The 13,965-nt window shown below is 41.0% G+C and overlaps 1 protein-coding gene across 1 annotated transcript in view; it reads left to right on the top strand.

The window, feature by feature from the left end:
• The window catches only part of POLR1D (RNA polymerase I and III subunit D), a 55,097-nt gene extending 50,691 nt beyond the window's left edge, over positions 1 to 4,406 (top strand). The window contains exon 4 of the mRNA XM_023588785.3: positions 2,637 to 4,406. Coding sequence (XP_023444553.1) covers positions 2,637 to 2,901 — 265 coding nt within the window. The 3' untranslated portion in view covers positions 2,902 to 4,406. The remainder of the gene's footprint in view (positions 1 to 2,636) is intronic.
• The last annotated feature ends 9,559 nt before the right edge of the window (positions 4,407 to 13,965 follow it).

The following is a 13,965-nucleotide window of genomic DNA, read 5'->3' as shown; positions in this document are numbered from 1 at the left end:
TTTATTTATTTCTCTTCCCTCCCTCCCCACCCCAGTTGTCTGTTCTCTGTGTCTGTTTGCTGCGTCGTCTTTGTCCGCTTCTGTTGTTGTCAGCAGCATGGGATCTGTGTTTCTTTTTGTTGTGTCATCTTGTTGTGTCAGCTCTCCGTGTGTGCGGCGCCATTCTTGGGCAGGCTGCACTTTCTTTTGTGCTGGGTGGCTCTCCTTACGGGACGCACTCCTTTCATGTGGGGCTCCCCTACGCGGGGACACCCCTGCGTGGCAGGGCACTCCTTGCGCGCATCAGCACTGTGCATGGGCCAGCTGCACACGGGTCAGGGAGGCCGGGGGTTTGAACCGCGGACCTCCCATGTGGTAGACAGATGCCCTAACCATTGGGCCAAGTCCGCCGCCCTCCCAGCCATCCTTGACTTCTCACCTTGAGTAGAATCCCATACACACCTCATGTTAAAAATTATATCTTTGATTTAGAGAGAAGTGTAAAGCCCTGTGTAATTAACACCAGTTTTTTTGTGTGTGAAATTTATTCTAGAAAATCATTTTGTTCTCTGAATAACACTTTTAGTCAATATGTAGTGTCAGTGGATCACACCACCAGTTGGAAGATAGGAAAAAATCTTCTCTGGCATTGCCTTCCCTCTTTAGCATGAACTCTGCAGTTCCCTAGCAGAAGACTAGCTTTCCTTATTTCCGATAAGCATCTGGCTTCAAAGATGATCTCATGCTAAAGATAGCAAAATAGAGTGAAGTTCACCACAGGGTTTGTTTTGACATCCTAGATTGTCACTTCTGGGAATTGTCGCTCTTCCTCATTTGACTAATCCAGATAATTGACTAGTTTTACTAGCACTAAGATGACCTGTTCAAATGAAAATACCCCAGGATTCTTCTATAGTTGGCTATTTTTCACCAACAATCCTTAGCCTTTTATGTGTGGTCTATTTACTCATAAAAGTGATTCTGCATCTGCTTTAGTACCTGGCTGCAGTGGGCAGTGAGGAGTGCGCTCCGCTTTGTACAGGCAGTGTTGAAGGGTTAATTCCTCCTGTGTGCTTTAGTTCCCCAGTTGTTGCTGAGTTTGGCACTGCCATGGCTCGGTTGTCTTCATCAAAGCAGAGCCTGACTCGGTACCACCCTCTGAGGCCACTGCAGGAAGAACGCATTGCCCTCTCGCTACATGCCCTTGCGTGTCGCCCACTAGGTCCTAAAGCTGGTCTGCCCACAGGAGAGCAGCGGCTTTGCCCGGGACTACCAAGGTAGCATCATACTGGTGCAGTCTTTCTGGAAGCTCACTGCAGCTCTGTAGGACAACAGAAAGCTAGAAAGTTCTTTCTTCCCTGGTATTTGCAGGCTGTTTTTTATTTTTTCCCATTATTACTGCCTTTCTTCTCTGCCTCATCGCAGTAAATTCCAGGACCGCCATTGCTGCTTCTAAGCATCCCCATTGTTCTTCTGTCCACAGCTGTCCCTTTCTCTCCACATGTCTTTTTTTCCATGTTCTTGTTCATTCCCTCATTGTTTCTCTTGGCCTGAGCATTACCCAGATGCCGCACATTGGGGATAACCTTTGATTTTTCTCAGGTATTTTCCCTGTCAGGGTAGGCTCAAAAGCTGCTTCTTTGTAGCAGGAGAGTCTCTCTCTCTCCTCCTTTCACCTATTCAGTGCCATTCTGGTTGTCTGCAGTGGTCTACCCTCCATAGAAGCGGCACTACCCTGATAACAGCTTATGTAACATTTATGCCAAACTAGACTACAGAACTACAACACTAGAGTGCTGTTGGATTTACTTGGAAGTATTGTATGGAACCCGTTTGAATCAAAGTTTGATGTGAAGAGACATTCCTTTTTGTCTAATTCCCAATAGGCATTTTCACCAACCTTTCTTAGCCTTATATATGCGAGTCAGCATCCTCCTAAAATAGTCCATTATATAGCACACTGCTCAAGGCATGTAAATAAGCAATCTAAGTAGCTAGTTTCTCCCTTTAGGTGAACTTGAATCATGAGGCTACTTCAGTATACAGTGCACAGAAATTCACCCAGAGGGTGGATGTGCTTGACCAGGAGCACAGGATGGAGCCCTGTGCAGAAAGCTATACAGTTCTTAACAAGTGAAAGATGATTGCATGTTTATGGGTTCTTTAGAAAATAATTTCTAGAATAGATCATTTAGCTCCTGTATTTCAGATATATCAGGGTAATGCTTTCTTGTTCCTCTGAAAGCATATAATACTCTTTTGTCATAAAACACGAGCCGCAATAAATCAAATTTGGGGCACATACTATAGTATAAATACTCAGGTATTTATTTAAAGAAAAAGTATTAATTTTAAATGATGGCATTAATTTGCATTGTGATGAAAACCTATACATTTAAACTACAAGGGAAAAGTCACAATAAGAAAGAAAGCATTAAAGCATTCAGATAAGATTTGGTCAGTTTGTCTTAGAAACTCTTAGTCTTGATTTTTCTCCTGGTACTCAGAGTTTACACTAGGTGGCATGCAAGGAAAGCTGAACAAATCCAGAAACTTGGTTCTGTAGAAACGATTCTTTGGCACTAATCACGTTCAGTAGATTCAGCTTTGGGGTTAGCTATTTCACTTGTGATTGTTTTCCTTTTTTCTCCCCCCAGGATGAAGTGTCCACTTGCTGGTACAAATAAAAGATTTCTAATGAACACAATTAAGAACACATTGCCCCCCCATAAAGAGCAAGACCATGAACAAAAAGAGAGTAGTAAGGAACCTGCAAAGAGCCAGAACCAGAAAGAAGAGAACCCAAAGAAGCACCGAGCCCATCCGTACAAGCCCAGCTTCCACGCGCGAAGCAGGGTCAGTTATTCTCCTCCGAGGAAGCGAAACACCGAGAAGTACGAAAAGCTGTCAAACAAGCGATGAGGCGGATGAAGCAGCAGCAAGCCTGTGACAAGCAGTGAATGCCATTTACACTTGGGACTGGGGTCTTTCTTTAAGCAGAGAGGTTATTGAGTACAAGTTTTTAGCTGGCAGAGAAATACCCAGGAATGATTTTTATAGTAGATCCTTTGTTGTTGTTTTTAAAGAGGCTGTTGGTGTCCGGCAAAATGACCTAGCTATTCTTGAAAGAAATTAGTACAAAGGGATTGGTCTGAAGATGTCTGGGCAAGTTTATGCTCCTTTAGCAGTGTAGGATACAGATATACAGTTTTTATTCTGTCTTGTTTACGAGTTCCTTTCAAAATAAGCAGAACTAGAATTTAAATTAAAAGTTTTCAGAGATTGATGAAACTAGTTCTGATTTTTTTATATATATAATACAATTGTGGTCATTCCTCAGAATTTCTGGAAAAAAAAACTTTGAAATCCTATACTTTACTACTTGGGTGTCACATTTAAAATTTAGATATCATCTGGTCAGTAACCATATTCAAGAAAAGTTGTGGCCCTCTGAGGTTTAGGAATTTACCAAGAAACCTTTGATAGCTCTGTATTTGTTTTCCTTTATGTAAACAATGTAGAAAATTTTCAAAGTGGCTTTGAATTTAGTGCTTTCTCTCCAGAGGTGAAAAAAAAAATGGACTCTTGTTGCTTCATGCATTAAATTCTTTCCTGAGATGTGACAGTTTTTCTGTATTTAATTTTTAGGGGATTGTGTAGGTTTTAAGAGGTACTTTTAAGAGAACCGTCAAAAGTTAAAGTTTGTATAACTAATTTAATGCTTTATCTCGGTTAGCTGACCATCTATAATAACACATAGTGTACTTGTTTCAAAATTCTTAATTATAAACAAAGGGTGTTTACAATGCTTTTTTTCCCCCGTTTTGGCATGAATCTCTTTTAACATACAGTTCCAAACCTTTCAGACCTTCATCCTCAGGAATGTCTCCAAGCCCCCTCCTCCCCAAGCCACCAAAGGAAGAAGAATCAGTCTCTCCATTCCCTCCCCAATTTTCCAAAGCATTTAAGCTTATGCCTCGCTGCTTCCAGATAATCACTCTGCCACTACCATACTTCCATCTTCCCGGCAGCCAAGAAAAGCCCTTTCTACAAGATAGAAGCGAGCACATCAGAAAAGCTAGTGCTGGGATATAGAGAGAAACTGGAATAGATAGTGTATCACTACCCCCACCCCCCGGTTATTCTGCCAAATCTTCAGTCTGCTTTCAGCTAAGAGCTTAGGAGAGACAAATCCAAAGCATTCTCACTTTATCCAATGCCCCTCTCTACCCAGGATAGGGCCTTGTCTTATTACTCTGCAACAGCACACTCCTTTCAAACACACAAAAGGAATTGTATGTCTTTATACAAATCTAGTTATGCATCAGCCTTTATTATTTGTGCGAAATTTGAAATGTTTTGTATTTAAATACCTATTTGAGGTAGCATAGAGTCTTAGAAGTAAAAATAAAGCTGCATTGTACAAACTGGTGTGTTCTTGTTCTTTTAAAAAGGGATGATTAGAACTAGTACTTTTTATACTTACAAATATAGTTGAGGGATGCTTTTTAGCCAACACATACTTAAGCTTTCTTATATAAGTTGTGTTAAAGGGCAAGAGACCTATGAAATTCATTTGTCCTTTAAAAAGCAGATTCTGCTTTGAAAATTTATATTAAAATCTTACTTAAAACCTTGATCAAGTGCAGAGCAAGTTATCCACTTTATTCCCCATGCGTCCAGTGGACTCATGAAGTCAGGGGATGGTGGTTTCCTCTAGGTTCTTGGCTATGTTACATAAAATAATTTAAGAACATTGACAGTTTCGTTAGGCCAGTAAAAAGAATTTATTGAGACCTGGGAGAAAAGAACAGGCTCCTCTAGGCAGGAGGAGCATTTGGGGCTTGCGGGTCTATCTTTATCAAGCGATAGTCCTTTCTTTCCTAATGTTGGCAGAGGGGCCCCAGCTGTTTACGGTTCTGATTGATTACCCCACCCATCACTTCCCCAGGGGGCAGTGAGCTCCCTTGATGGTATGTATCCAGGGCTTTCCCTGGACCCCAAACGAAATCTCGTTCCAATCTCAGTCCAAACGGGGTTCTCCTGGAGTCCTACTGGCAGCCGTCTTGGTGTCGGTCTTCGCTCAGCGGTTTCCAGGCTGGGTTCTGTGGCCCCGGGTTTTGAGGTCATTTTTTCCGCCAGGTCTTAGACTTGGCTTCCCTTTTCCTAAACTGACCTGCCTCAGTCAGGGAGGAATTTGGTCCTGAGAGATCCCACACACCAGCTCTCTCCTGTGGGTAGCATACTGGCACTGTGAAGAGCTTCGTCTGCCTTAGGGTTATTCTCTGAAACCCACTATGACTGTATTTAGAGACCTGAATGGGTCACAAAGCCCTGGATGGAGAATTGGTGAAGTTAAATCTCAGCCCTGCCTCTGCCACTGACTGCCCAGGGGACCTCGTGTGGTTCACTTTTCTGGGCTTCATTTTCTGCATCTGCACACTGAGATGGCTGGACCGAGTCCCAGCATTGGAATAAGTAGAGATAACAGTGTAAAATTTTTATACCTGAATTTCAGGCGCTATGTTTCATGCTTCTACGAGAAAGCAACAAGACTTAAACCCAGACGCGACTGTATTTGTTTCCTAGGGCTGCTTTAACAAATTACCCCAAAGCTGGTGGCTTCAAAAAACAGAAGTGAATCGTCTCACAGTGGTAGAGTCCAGAAGCCCAAAATGAAGGGGTTGGCAGGGCCACGCTCCTTCCAAGTGCTCTAGGGGGAGGATCCTTCCCTCTGCTAGGTTTTGGTGGATTTCGGTCTCCTGGGCTTGTGGTTGCATCACTCTAATCTCTGCCTCCATCTTTAGGCATGGCCCTCTGTGTCTGCTTACTTCCTCTTCTAGTAGGGACACTGATCCTGAGGTTTAGGGCCCACCTGGTTAATAGGGGATGATCTCATCTCAAGATCCTTAGCTTAATTGTATCTGCAAAGACTTTATTTCCAAATAAGGACACACGCACAAGTAGCAGGGATCAAAACTTGGGCATATCTTTCTGCAGGCCATAAATCAACCACAGCAGTGACTTAGCAGAATACTTTTTCTTTCTTTTTTTTTTTTGCTTTACCTCATTTTAGAAAACGTATAATCTCAAAAAACTGCTACATCCAGTCACCTGTCAGTGGCTAGTCTTTCTGAACAGCCTGTATGTGAAGGGAGAAGGAGCCAGGGTGGGTAGTTTAACATAAAGTATACTGAGTACTAATGGACATTTCATCAGATCTGACTCTGGAACATGGCTGTGAAGTTTTTTGTTTTTCGTTTTTTAAATATTTTATTTCTCTCCCCTCCCTCATTTGCACTCACTGTCTGCTCTCTGTGTTTGCTTGTCTTCCTTTTTTTAGGAAGCACCGAGAATCGAACCTGTGACCTCCCATGTGGAGCCACCTCTGCTCCCTGCTTCTTGTGTCTCTCATTGTGTTTCTTCATTGTTTCTCCTTGTTGCATCAGCTCGCCACTCCAGGCCATTGTGTCAGTTTGCTGTCTTGTGCATCTTCTTTAGGAGGCCCTGAGATCCAAACCTGGGACCTCCCGTGTGATAAGCAGGCACTCAGCTGCTTAAGTCACATCTGCTTCGCAGTCATGAAGTTTTGAATTTCTCTGTTTTGTTTTGTTTGTGCAATTCTGCCTCAAACCTACCAGGCAGAATTTATCATTCTCTCATTGGTCATTGATGTGACTTGGTATGGTGCATTGGTTTTTATGTTACACTTAATTACATACATATCTGTCACCCTTAGAGGTCATGCCACCACCTTTGAGTCATAAGGAGTATCCGGTAGATATTCGGGGCTTGTTTCATAGACATTACAGCTGGTGAATTCCTGATAAGATGAAGCCTCACCCCTCTCCTAAAAAGTGTCCTGTGTTCAGGAGCCAGTGGAGGTGGCAGAGGAGCTGAATTTAGAAAGTCATAAATATTCCCACCACAAGGAACTGGTGGGCTCTCCTGAACCTATATGGACAGTTCATACTTTTTGTCTATCACTTAAGGGCCCAAAATTGCTAGGCCTTTTATCTGTGTCTAGTCACCCAACAACCCTTGAAGAAAGTATATTAACCCCATTTTGCAAATAAGGAAACAGGATAAGTTAAAAGTTTTCCCAACATCACAGAGCTAAGAAGTATCCGAAATGCTATTTGGAGCCAGGACTGTTCGATTTCAAAACCTGTATTCTTTCCTCTGCCCTATGAAAACTTGATTCAAACTCAGCTCCCTCAAGACTCAGTACTGGGTTGTCTCAATATGAATCCATGGAGTCTCAATTTTAAGAACCTAAATGCATTCTATTAGTTGAAATTTACTCCCAGAGACCTCTGCTGAAGCCCACGGAACAACACTGGGGAATTGTTTTCCTATAGACTAGTTTAGATAGCCATCTAAATCTAAAAGAAAAACTCGAACCTCTATTAAATGATTAAATGGCAGCCAATGGAATACATCTTGGGGAAACTAAATCCTCCTGTAAAGCCAATAGTTGAGGTAATGTCATATTTAAATCTCTCCTTTTCCCATCCACAGTGTATAAATAATAACATCATATCTTTACACAAATAGAATAGCAAGATTTGGGAGTTAAGAAGTCTCTGGTTCCATGAATAACATTCTTTGATCCTAGGAATGTATACGACCTCTCCCACCTTGGAAAGGAATGCCAACATCATAAACTGAGTCCTGCCCTTGGCCCATCTGAACCTAGATAAAGAGAAGTCTTGTTTGCCAAATGAAAACCTTGATTTTCCATTTGGAAAACACTGTCAGGAAGCATGCACTCATATGCACGGAATACATAAATAAGTTAACTGATCATAGTAAACAGGCAAGACAACATCATAAGCAGAATCCAGAGGAATTTTTTTTAATAAGTAATTTTTATTTTAGTTAACTTGTTACAAATCACAGTTGAGGGCCTGGAGCATTATTGTGAAAAAAGTAAATAAGAAACATAGATTGAGATCATCAACAACTGCTAAGATGAGAACTATTTTTCCCATCTAAATATCACTGTAGTTTTCACCTCTTGTTTTGATAACCTATAAAAACTCCCTATCTGAGATATAAACTCCAGATATAACCTTTCTTATTAAATATGGTAGAGAAATATTTCTCTACCAGATAAATCAATAGTCTGGGTAGGTTCCCTACCCTTACTAAACTTTTTCTCACTAGTGTCTCATTAGTGCCTTAGTTCCCTTGAGATGAGTTAGTATATACTATCCAATTGCAAGCCTCTACTCACTCCAAATTGCAGATCTGTCTACAGATCTGGTGTACATTAATTAATATATACATTACGTATATATTCCTAGGATATGTCTGCTGGATAGTCTCTCAAAGATCAATGCCAGTTTTCAAAGGAAAAACTACAAAACTGGTCTTTAATCCAATATCCTGTGTGAAGAACAAATCACTCATTCATTCATCCACTCATTCACTCATTCAATAAATGCGTGGGGAGCCTAATGTATGCCATGCACCATGCTGGACCTGCCTGAAACAATTTGTTTCTGCTGCTGTGTGTGATCTCTCAGCACCAATTCCTCCTCTGACATCTACTGGATATGCAGGGAATAAAAATGTATAACTTGCTCTTGACATTCAGGTGTATGAAACCATGGCTTCACTTGATGAAAGTTTTAAACAAGCTTTTAATAAAAATCTTACAAGTGGAACCTGCTTTTTGAAGGAAAATTGAATTTTTAGGCCTTTTGCTCTTTAAGACTTACAAAAGAAAGGCTAAGTGTGAGTAGGCTAAAAAGCTTCCCTTAACTGTACTTGTGAGCGTAAAAATGTTCTCATTCTAATTACCTCCTTTCACCTGATCACAAACTTGTTATGCAAGAGTGGTTCAACATAAGAAATCAATTAATGTAATACACCATCTTAATAGAACAGTGGGGAAAGAACTACAACTGAATGATCATCACAGTTAACACAAAGGGCAGTTGACAAAATCCAACACTGCTTCTTGATAAAGTCACTTGAAAAACTAGAAATAGAAGGAAACTTCTTCAACATGATAAAGGGCTTATATGAACAATCCGCAGCTAACATCATACTCAATTGTGAAAGACTGAAAACTTTCCCTCTAAAATCAGAAACAAGACAAGGATGCCCACTGTCACCAGTTATTCAATTTTGTACTAGAAGTTCTAGGCAGAGCAACTAGGCAAGAAAGAAATACAAGGCATCCAAATTAGAAAAAAAGAAGTAAATTTTCCCTCTTTGCAGATGGCATGATACTATATATTCAAAATCCTCAAAACAGCCACAATAAAACTACTAGGTCTAATACATGAATCAAAATATCTTGAAAAAAGTTGGAGACCTCACACTTCCTGTTTTTAAAGTTTAATACAAAGCTAAAGTAATCAAAACAACATGGTACTGGCACGAGGACACACATATAGACAAATGGAATCAAATTAACAGCTCAGAAATAAACTCTTGTATCTATGGTCAATTGATTTTTTTTTGACAAGGGTATACCAAGTCCACTCAATGGAGAAAGAATAGTTTCTTCAACAAATGGTACTAGGAAAACTGTACGTCTATAAGCAAAAGAATGAAGGTGGACCCCTACTTCATGTCACATAAAAAAATTAACTCAAAATAGATCAAAGACCTATAAAGCAGGGAAGCATCTTCTGGATTTTATGTTAAGCAATGGTTTCTTAGAATTTTTATGCACAGCAGAAGCAACAACAAAAAAAAGAAAATGGGACTTCATGAAAATAAAAAACTTGTGCATCAAAGGATTTCATCATGAAAATAAGAAGACAACCTACAGAATACAGAAAATATTTGGAAACCACATATCCAATAAGAGTTTAATATCCAGAATATATAAAGAAATCCTACAACTTAACAAAAACCAACTCAATTAGAAAAAGGGAGAAAGACTCGAATAGACATTTCTCCAAAGAAGATATACAAATGACCAGAAAAACACATGAAAAGATCCTCAACATCATTAGCCATCAGGGAACTGTAAATCAAAACCACAATGAGATATCATTTCATGCCCACTAGAATTCCTGCTATTAAAAAAATGGAAAATTACAAGTGTTAGAGAGCATGTGGAGAAACAGGAACGCTTGTTCATTGTTGGTGGGAACTTAAAGTGATGCAGCCACTGTGGAAAATTTAAGTATAGAATCACCATTTGACCTGGCAATCCCACTTCTAGGTATATACCCAAAAGAATTGAAAGCAAGGATTCAAACTGGTATTTCTACCCTGATATTTCATAGCAGCATTTTTCACAATTGCTAAAATATGGAATTAACTCAATTGTCCCTGAACAGATGAATGGATAAACAAAATGTTGCATATACATACAATAGAATATCATTCAGCCATGAAAAAGGAAAAAGGTCCTGATACATGCGACAACCTGGATGAACCTTTAAGACATTGTGTTGAGTGAAGTAAGCCAGACACAAAAGGACAAATATTGTATGATCTCACTGTATTAGTCAGGGTTCTCTAGGGAAACAGAATCAACAAGAGATATCTGTCAATAGTAAGAGATTTTATAAGAGTCTCACATGTGACCTTGGGGGTGCACAAGTCCAGGTTCTGCAGGCAAGCTGCAACCAGGGGCTCCTATAAAGGTCCTTGATGAGTTTCCAGGAGATGTTGGCTGTCCAAAGGGGGAGCTGGGAAATTCTCTCTGAATGCTGAAATCACTCCCCCTCTGGCAATCTCCCTGATTGGTGTAAATGTTATCAGCTATCCATGCAGTAAACTCACTGGTGACTAAAGTCCATAAATGTCCTTGTATTACAATTAGCCCAGTGCTTGCTTGACTAAATAACTGGGCACAATTACCTGGATGAGTTGACACATTAGCCTAACCATTACACTTACTGATACAAAATAATTAGAATAAATAAATTCATAGAATCAGAAACATGCATAATATGGTAAACATACAGTTTACCAGGGGCCAAGGTGGGGATAAGTAATGAGGAAGTTAATGCTTAATTGGAACCAAGTTTCTGTTCGGGGTAATGGAAATGTTTCTGTAAACCTATAACTTTTCTAATAAAAAAATTATTGGGAGGGTGAAAGAGCTCAGTAATTCCAAGAATATTTATATGTTCTCTTTTTATAACAAGGAATTCTGCTTCTACAGGTTTTACGGTTAAGTTTTGTGCTTAATTTCAGTATATAATCTTACCTAGATGTTTGCTCTTCTCACTTGATTCCTTGGCTTTTTGTTCTTGCCTTTCTTTGAGTTATTTTGCATTAGAACTATATGAATGAACATAGCAAAAATAATATCAAAGTGAAAATGTAAATCAATCACAAACCTATTTTCTCACATAATTATGTTCATTTCCCCCACGATTCTTTGTGAGTTTGGGATGCCCTTTTGCAGGATGCAGTATCTGCTTGGAATATGTGACCAATATATGGTTCTTTTTCTTCCAAAACCAGAATACAGCCGATCTGGGAACCAAGCAGAAGACATAATAAATCTCAAAATTGAAAAAAATGATTCACTCACCAACAGATGTGCTCCCTGTTCCTGAATCTCTGTACTCTGCAGGGCTGCTTCAGTGCCTAATGGAGAGTCTCATGGTTGGCACTACGTCTTGGGAACTGGGGGAAGCTTAAGAGGAATCCTGGTACCCCTCCCAGAGCGAACATGCTCAGGGTAAGGGAAGATTGCCATGATTTCACATCGCCACGGCCACCACGGTCCAGCATGGTGCCAGCTCATACAACACCCGTAAGTGGATGAAAGCGGAGTGCTCACTTTGGATGGCTGAAGTCTCATGGCTTTATGCATTGGCAATTGGAGTACAAAGTGGGCTTTGCATCCACTCACCTCCCAGCTGGGAGACCTTGTACAGGTTTCAACCTGAGCAACCTTATGTGGCAGCCCTGCCAAGGTCTAGGTGACCCCACTAGACTTTAAAAAAAAAAACCTGACCAACTAAGGTGCTGACAAAAGGCAAGAGGTCATGGCACAAGCTAGAGTGTCATGACCAGTTGAAGAAACAGGGTATAACATTGGATAATTTAAATAATTCTTCCTTCTATTTCTTCTTCCTTTCCCTTACCATTGTAAATACAGTATGTTGGCTGTGGTTTGATTTATCCCTTAGTCCACAACAGTGAGTGATGACTGGGACAGATGTAGAAGTAAAGTGAAATCAGCTGGAGATCCTGGCACACATTGGCCCCATGGCTTTGCTTCTAGAAGCAGTGACTGGGTATGGCACTGGGTCCGCCATTAGTGAAGAAGTAAATGGGTTTGTATGTAGGACAGTTGCATTGGGTTAAATTGTGATATTTTTGGAACTCTGTGTGTGTGTGCACAACGTAGGGGTGGGCTCAAATGACTTTCTCTGCCTAGTACCACTCCCTAGCCCTCAGTTTGTAGCAGACCCTGCCCCAGCCAGGTGAGCACATGAGCCAAGCTGGACAATCAGAAGCCAAAAAGAATTTATCCAAGGGTAGGGAGCTGACCAAAGAAGGCTTAGATTGGGCCAGTAGATTATCTCAGGAGCTTGAAAACTGGACAGAAATTCAGAGAACTGAATTCATTAAATGGCAAGATCCAAGAGCTGGTTCTTGCATTTCTGCTGCTAAGGACCCCAGAAAATCTCCATCCTGTCCTTCCCAAAGATTGGTCTTAAGCTGTCCACCAGTTTCCTTCCAATAAATTTCCTTTGTACCTAAATTCATTATGTCGGCTTCTTGCAATCAAAGAACCTTTGCTACTACAACTATGCAAGTATTAAAAGGAGGGGGAAATCTCCTAGATATATTAAGCAGAAAATAGCAAGATACTGAATGATGTGTCTAGTGTTAGTGTTTGTGTAAGAAAATGAAACTGAACATTCTTACACAGGCATAGAATATTTCTGGGCCAATACTCAATACCGGTTGCTTCTGGGAAGGGGAAGAGAGTGGGGAGCAAAGAGGTGGAAAGCAGACTTTTTATGCTATACCTTTTGAAGTTTGAACCATGCGTATTATTTTTTAAATAAATATTTTATCTTAAAACAAAAGAATTAATTGGCATATATACATGTTATAGAAATAATATGTCATTATGTGAAAAATCAATCTGCAGCACTTCAAGCAAAATATGATCCCACTTGGGTATTTTTTTTAAGTGCGTGCATGCATGTGTGTGTGTGCATGGGGGGCTTGGGGTAGTTGTATGTTCCTCAGAAACAGTCTGGAACCATACATACCTATCAAAAGGATAGCAGTGGTTGCACCAAGGGTGGGAAAGAGAGAGTGTAATATATATATTCCTTTACTTTTTTACATTTTCTTAAAAAACAAAAAGCATATCACTTTCGTAACAGAAGAAAAGCGAGTTAAAAAATAGTGTGGGGAAGCAGACTTGGCCCAATGGATAGGGCATCCGCCTACCACATGGGAGGTCTGCAGTTCAAACCCCACGCCTCCTTGACCCGTGTGGAGCTGGCCCATGCGTAGTGCTGATGCGTGCAAGGAGTGGCCTGCCATGCAGGGGTGTCCCCCGCATAGGGGAGCCCCACGTGCAAGGAGTGTGCCCTGTAAGGAGAGCCGCCTAGCGTGAAAGAAAGTGCAGCCTGCCCAAGAATGGCACTGCACACACGGAGAGTTGACACAGCAAGATGATGCAACAAAAAGAAACACAGATTCCCGGATAAAGCAGTCACAGAAGAACACACAGAAAGCAGACAACTAGGAGGGGGGGGGGCAGGGAAGGGGAGAGAAATACAAAAATTTTAAAAAATAATAATAAAATGTGTAGGGCCAACAAGAACACATGCAGTGATTCATGCCTACCCTGCACAGTTCTTTCCCTCCACTTGCTAGTGAGGAGCTCAAGGTAATGGTGGCAGCTGCAGCAGGAGACCCTGACTCTGTGGTCACAACGCCCTGTCCCCAAGGACCTGATGTGTGAGGGAGGGTAGGGCTGCCGGGGGCCTGAGAGTGAGGAGGACAGCATCAGCGAGGATCTCCACTGGT

This window comes from Dasypus novemcinctus, chromosome 15 (genome assembly GCF_030445035.2).
Source record: "Dasypus novemcinctus isolate mDasNov1 chromosome 15, mDasNov1.1.hap2, whole genome shotgun sequence".
NCBI classification, from domain to species: domain Eukaryota; kingdom Metazoa; phylum Chordata; class Mammalia; order Cingulata; family Dasypodidae; genus Dasypus; species Dasypus novemcinctus.
This window is presented reverse-complemented; position numbering and strand designations above follow the sequence as displayed.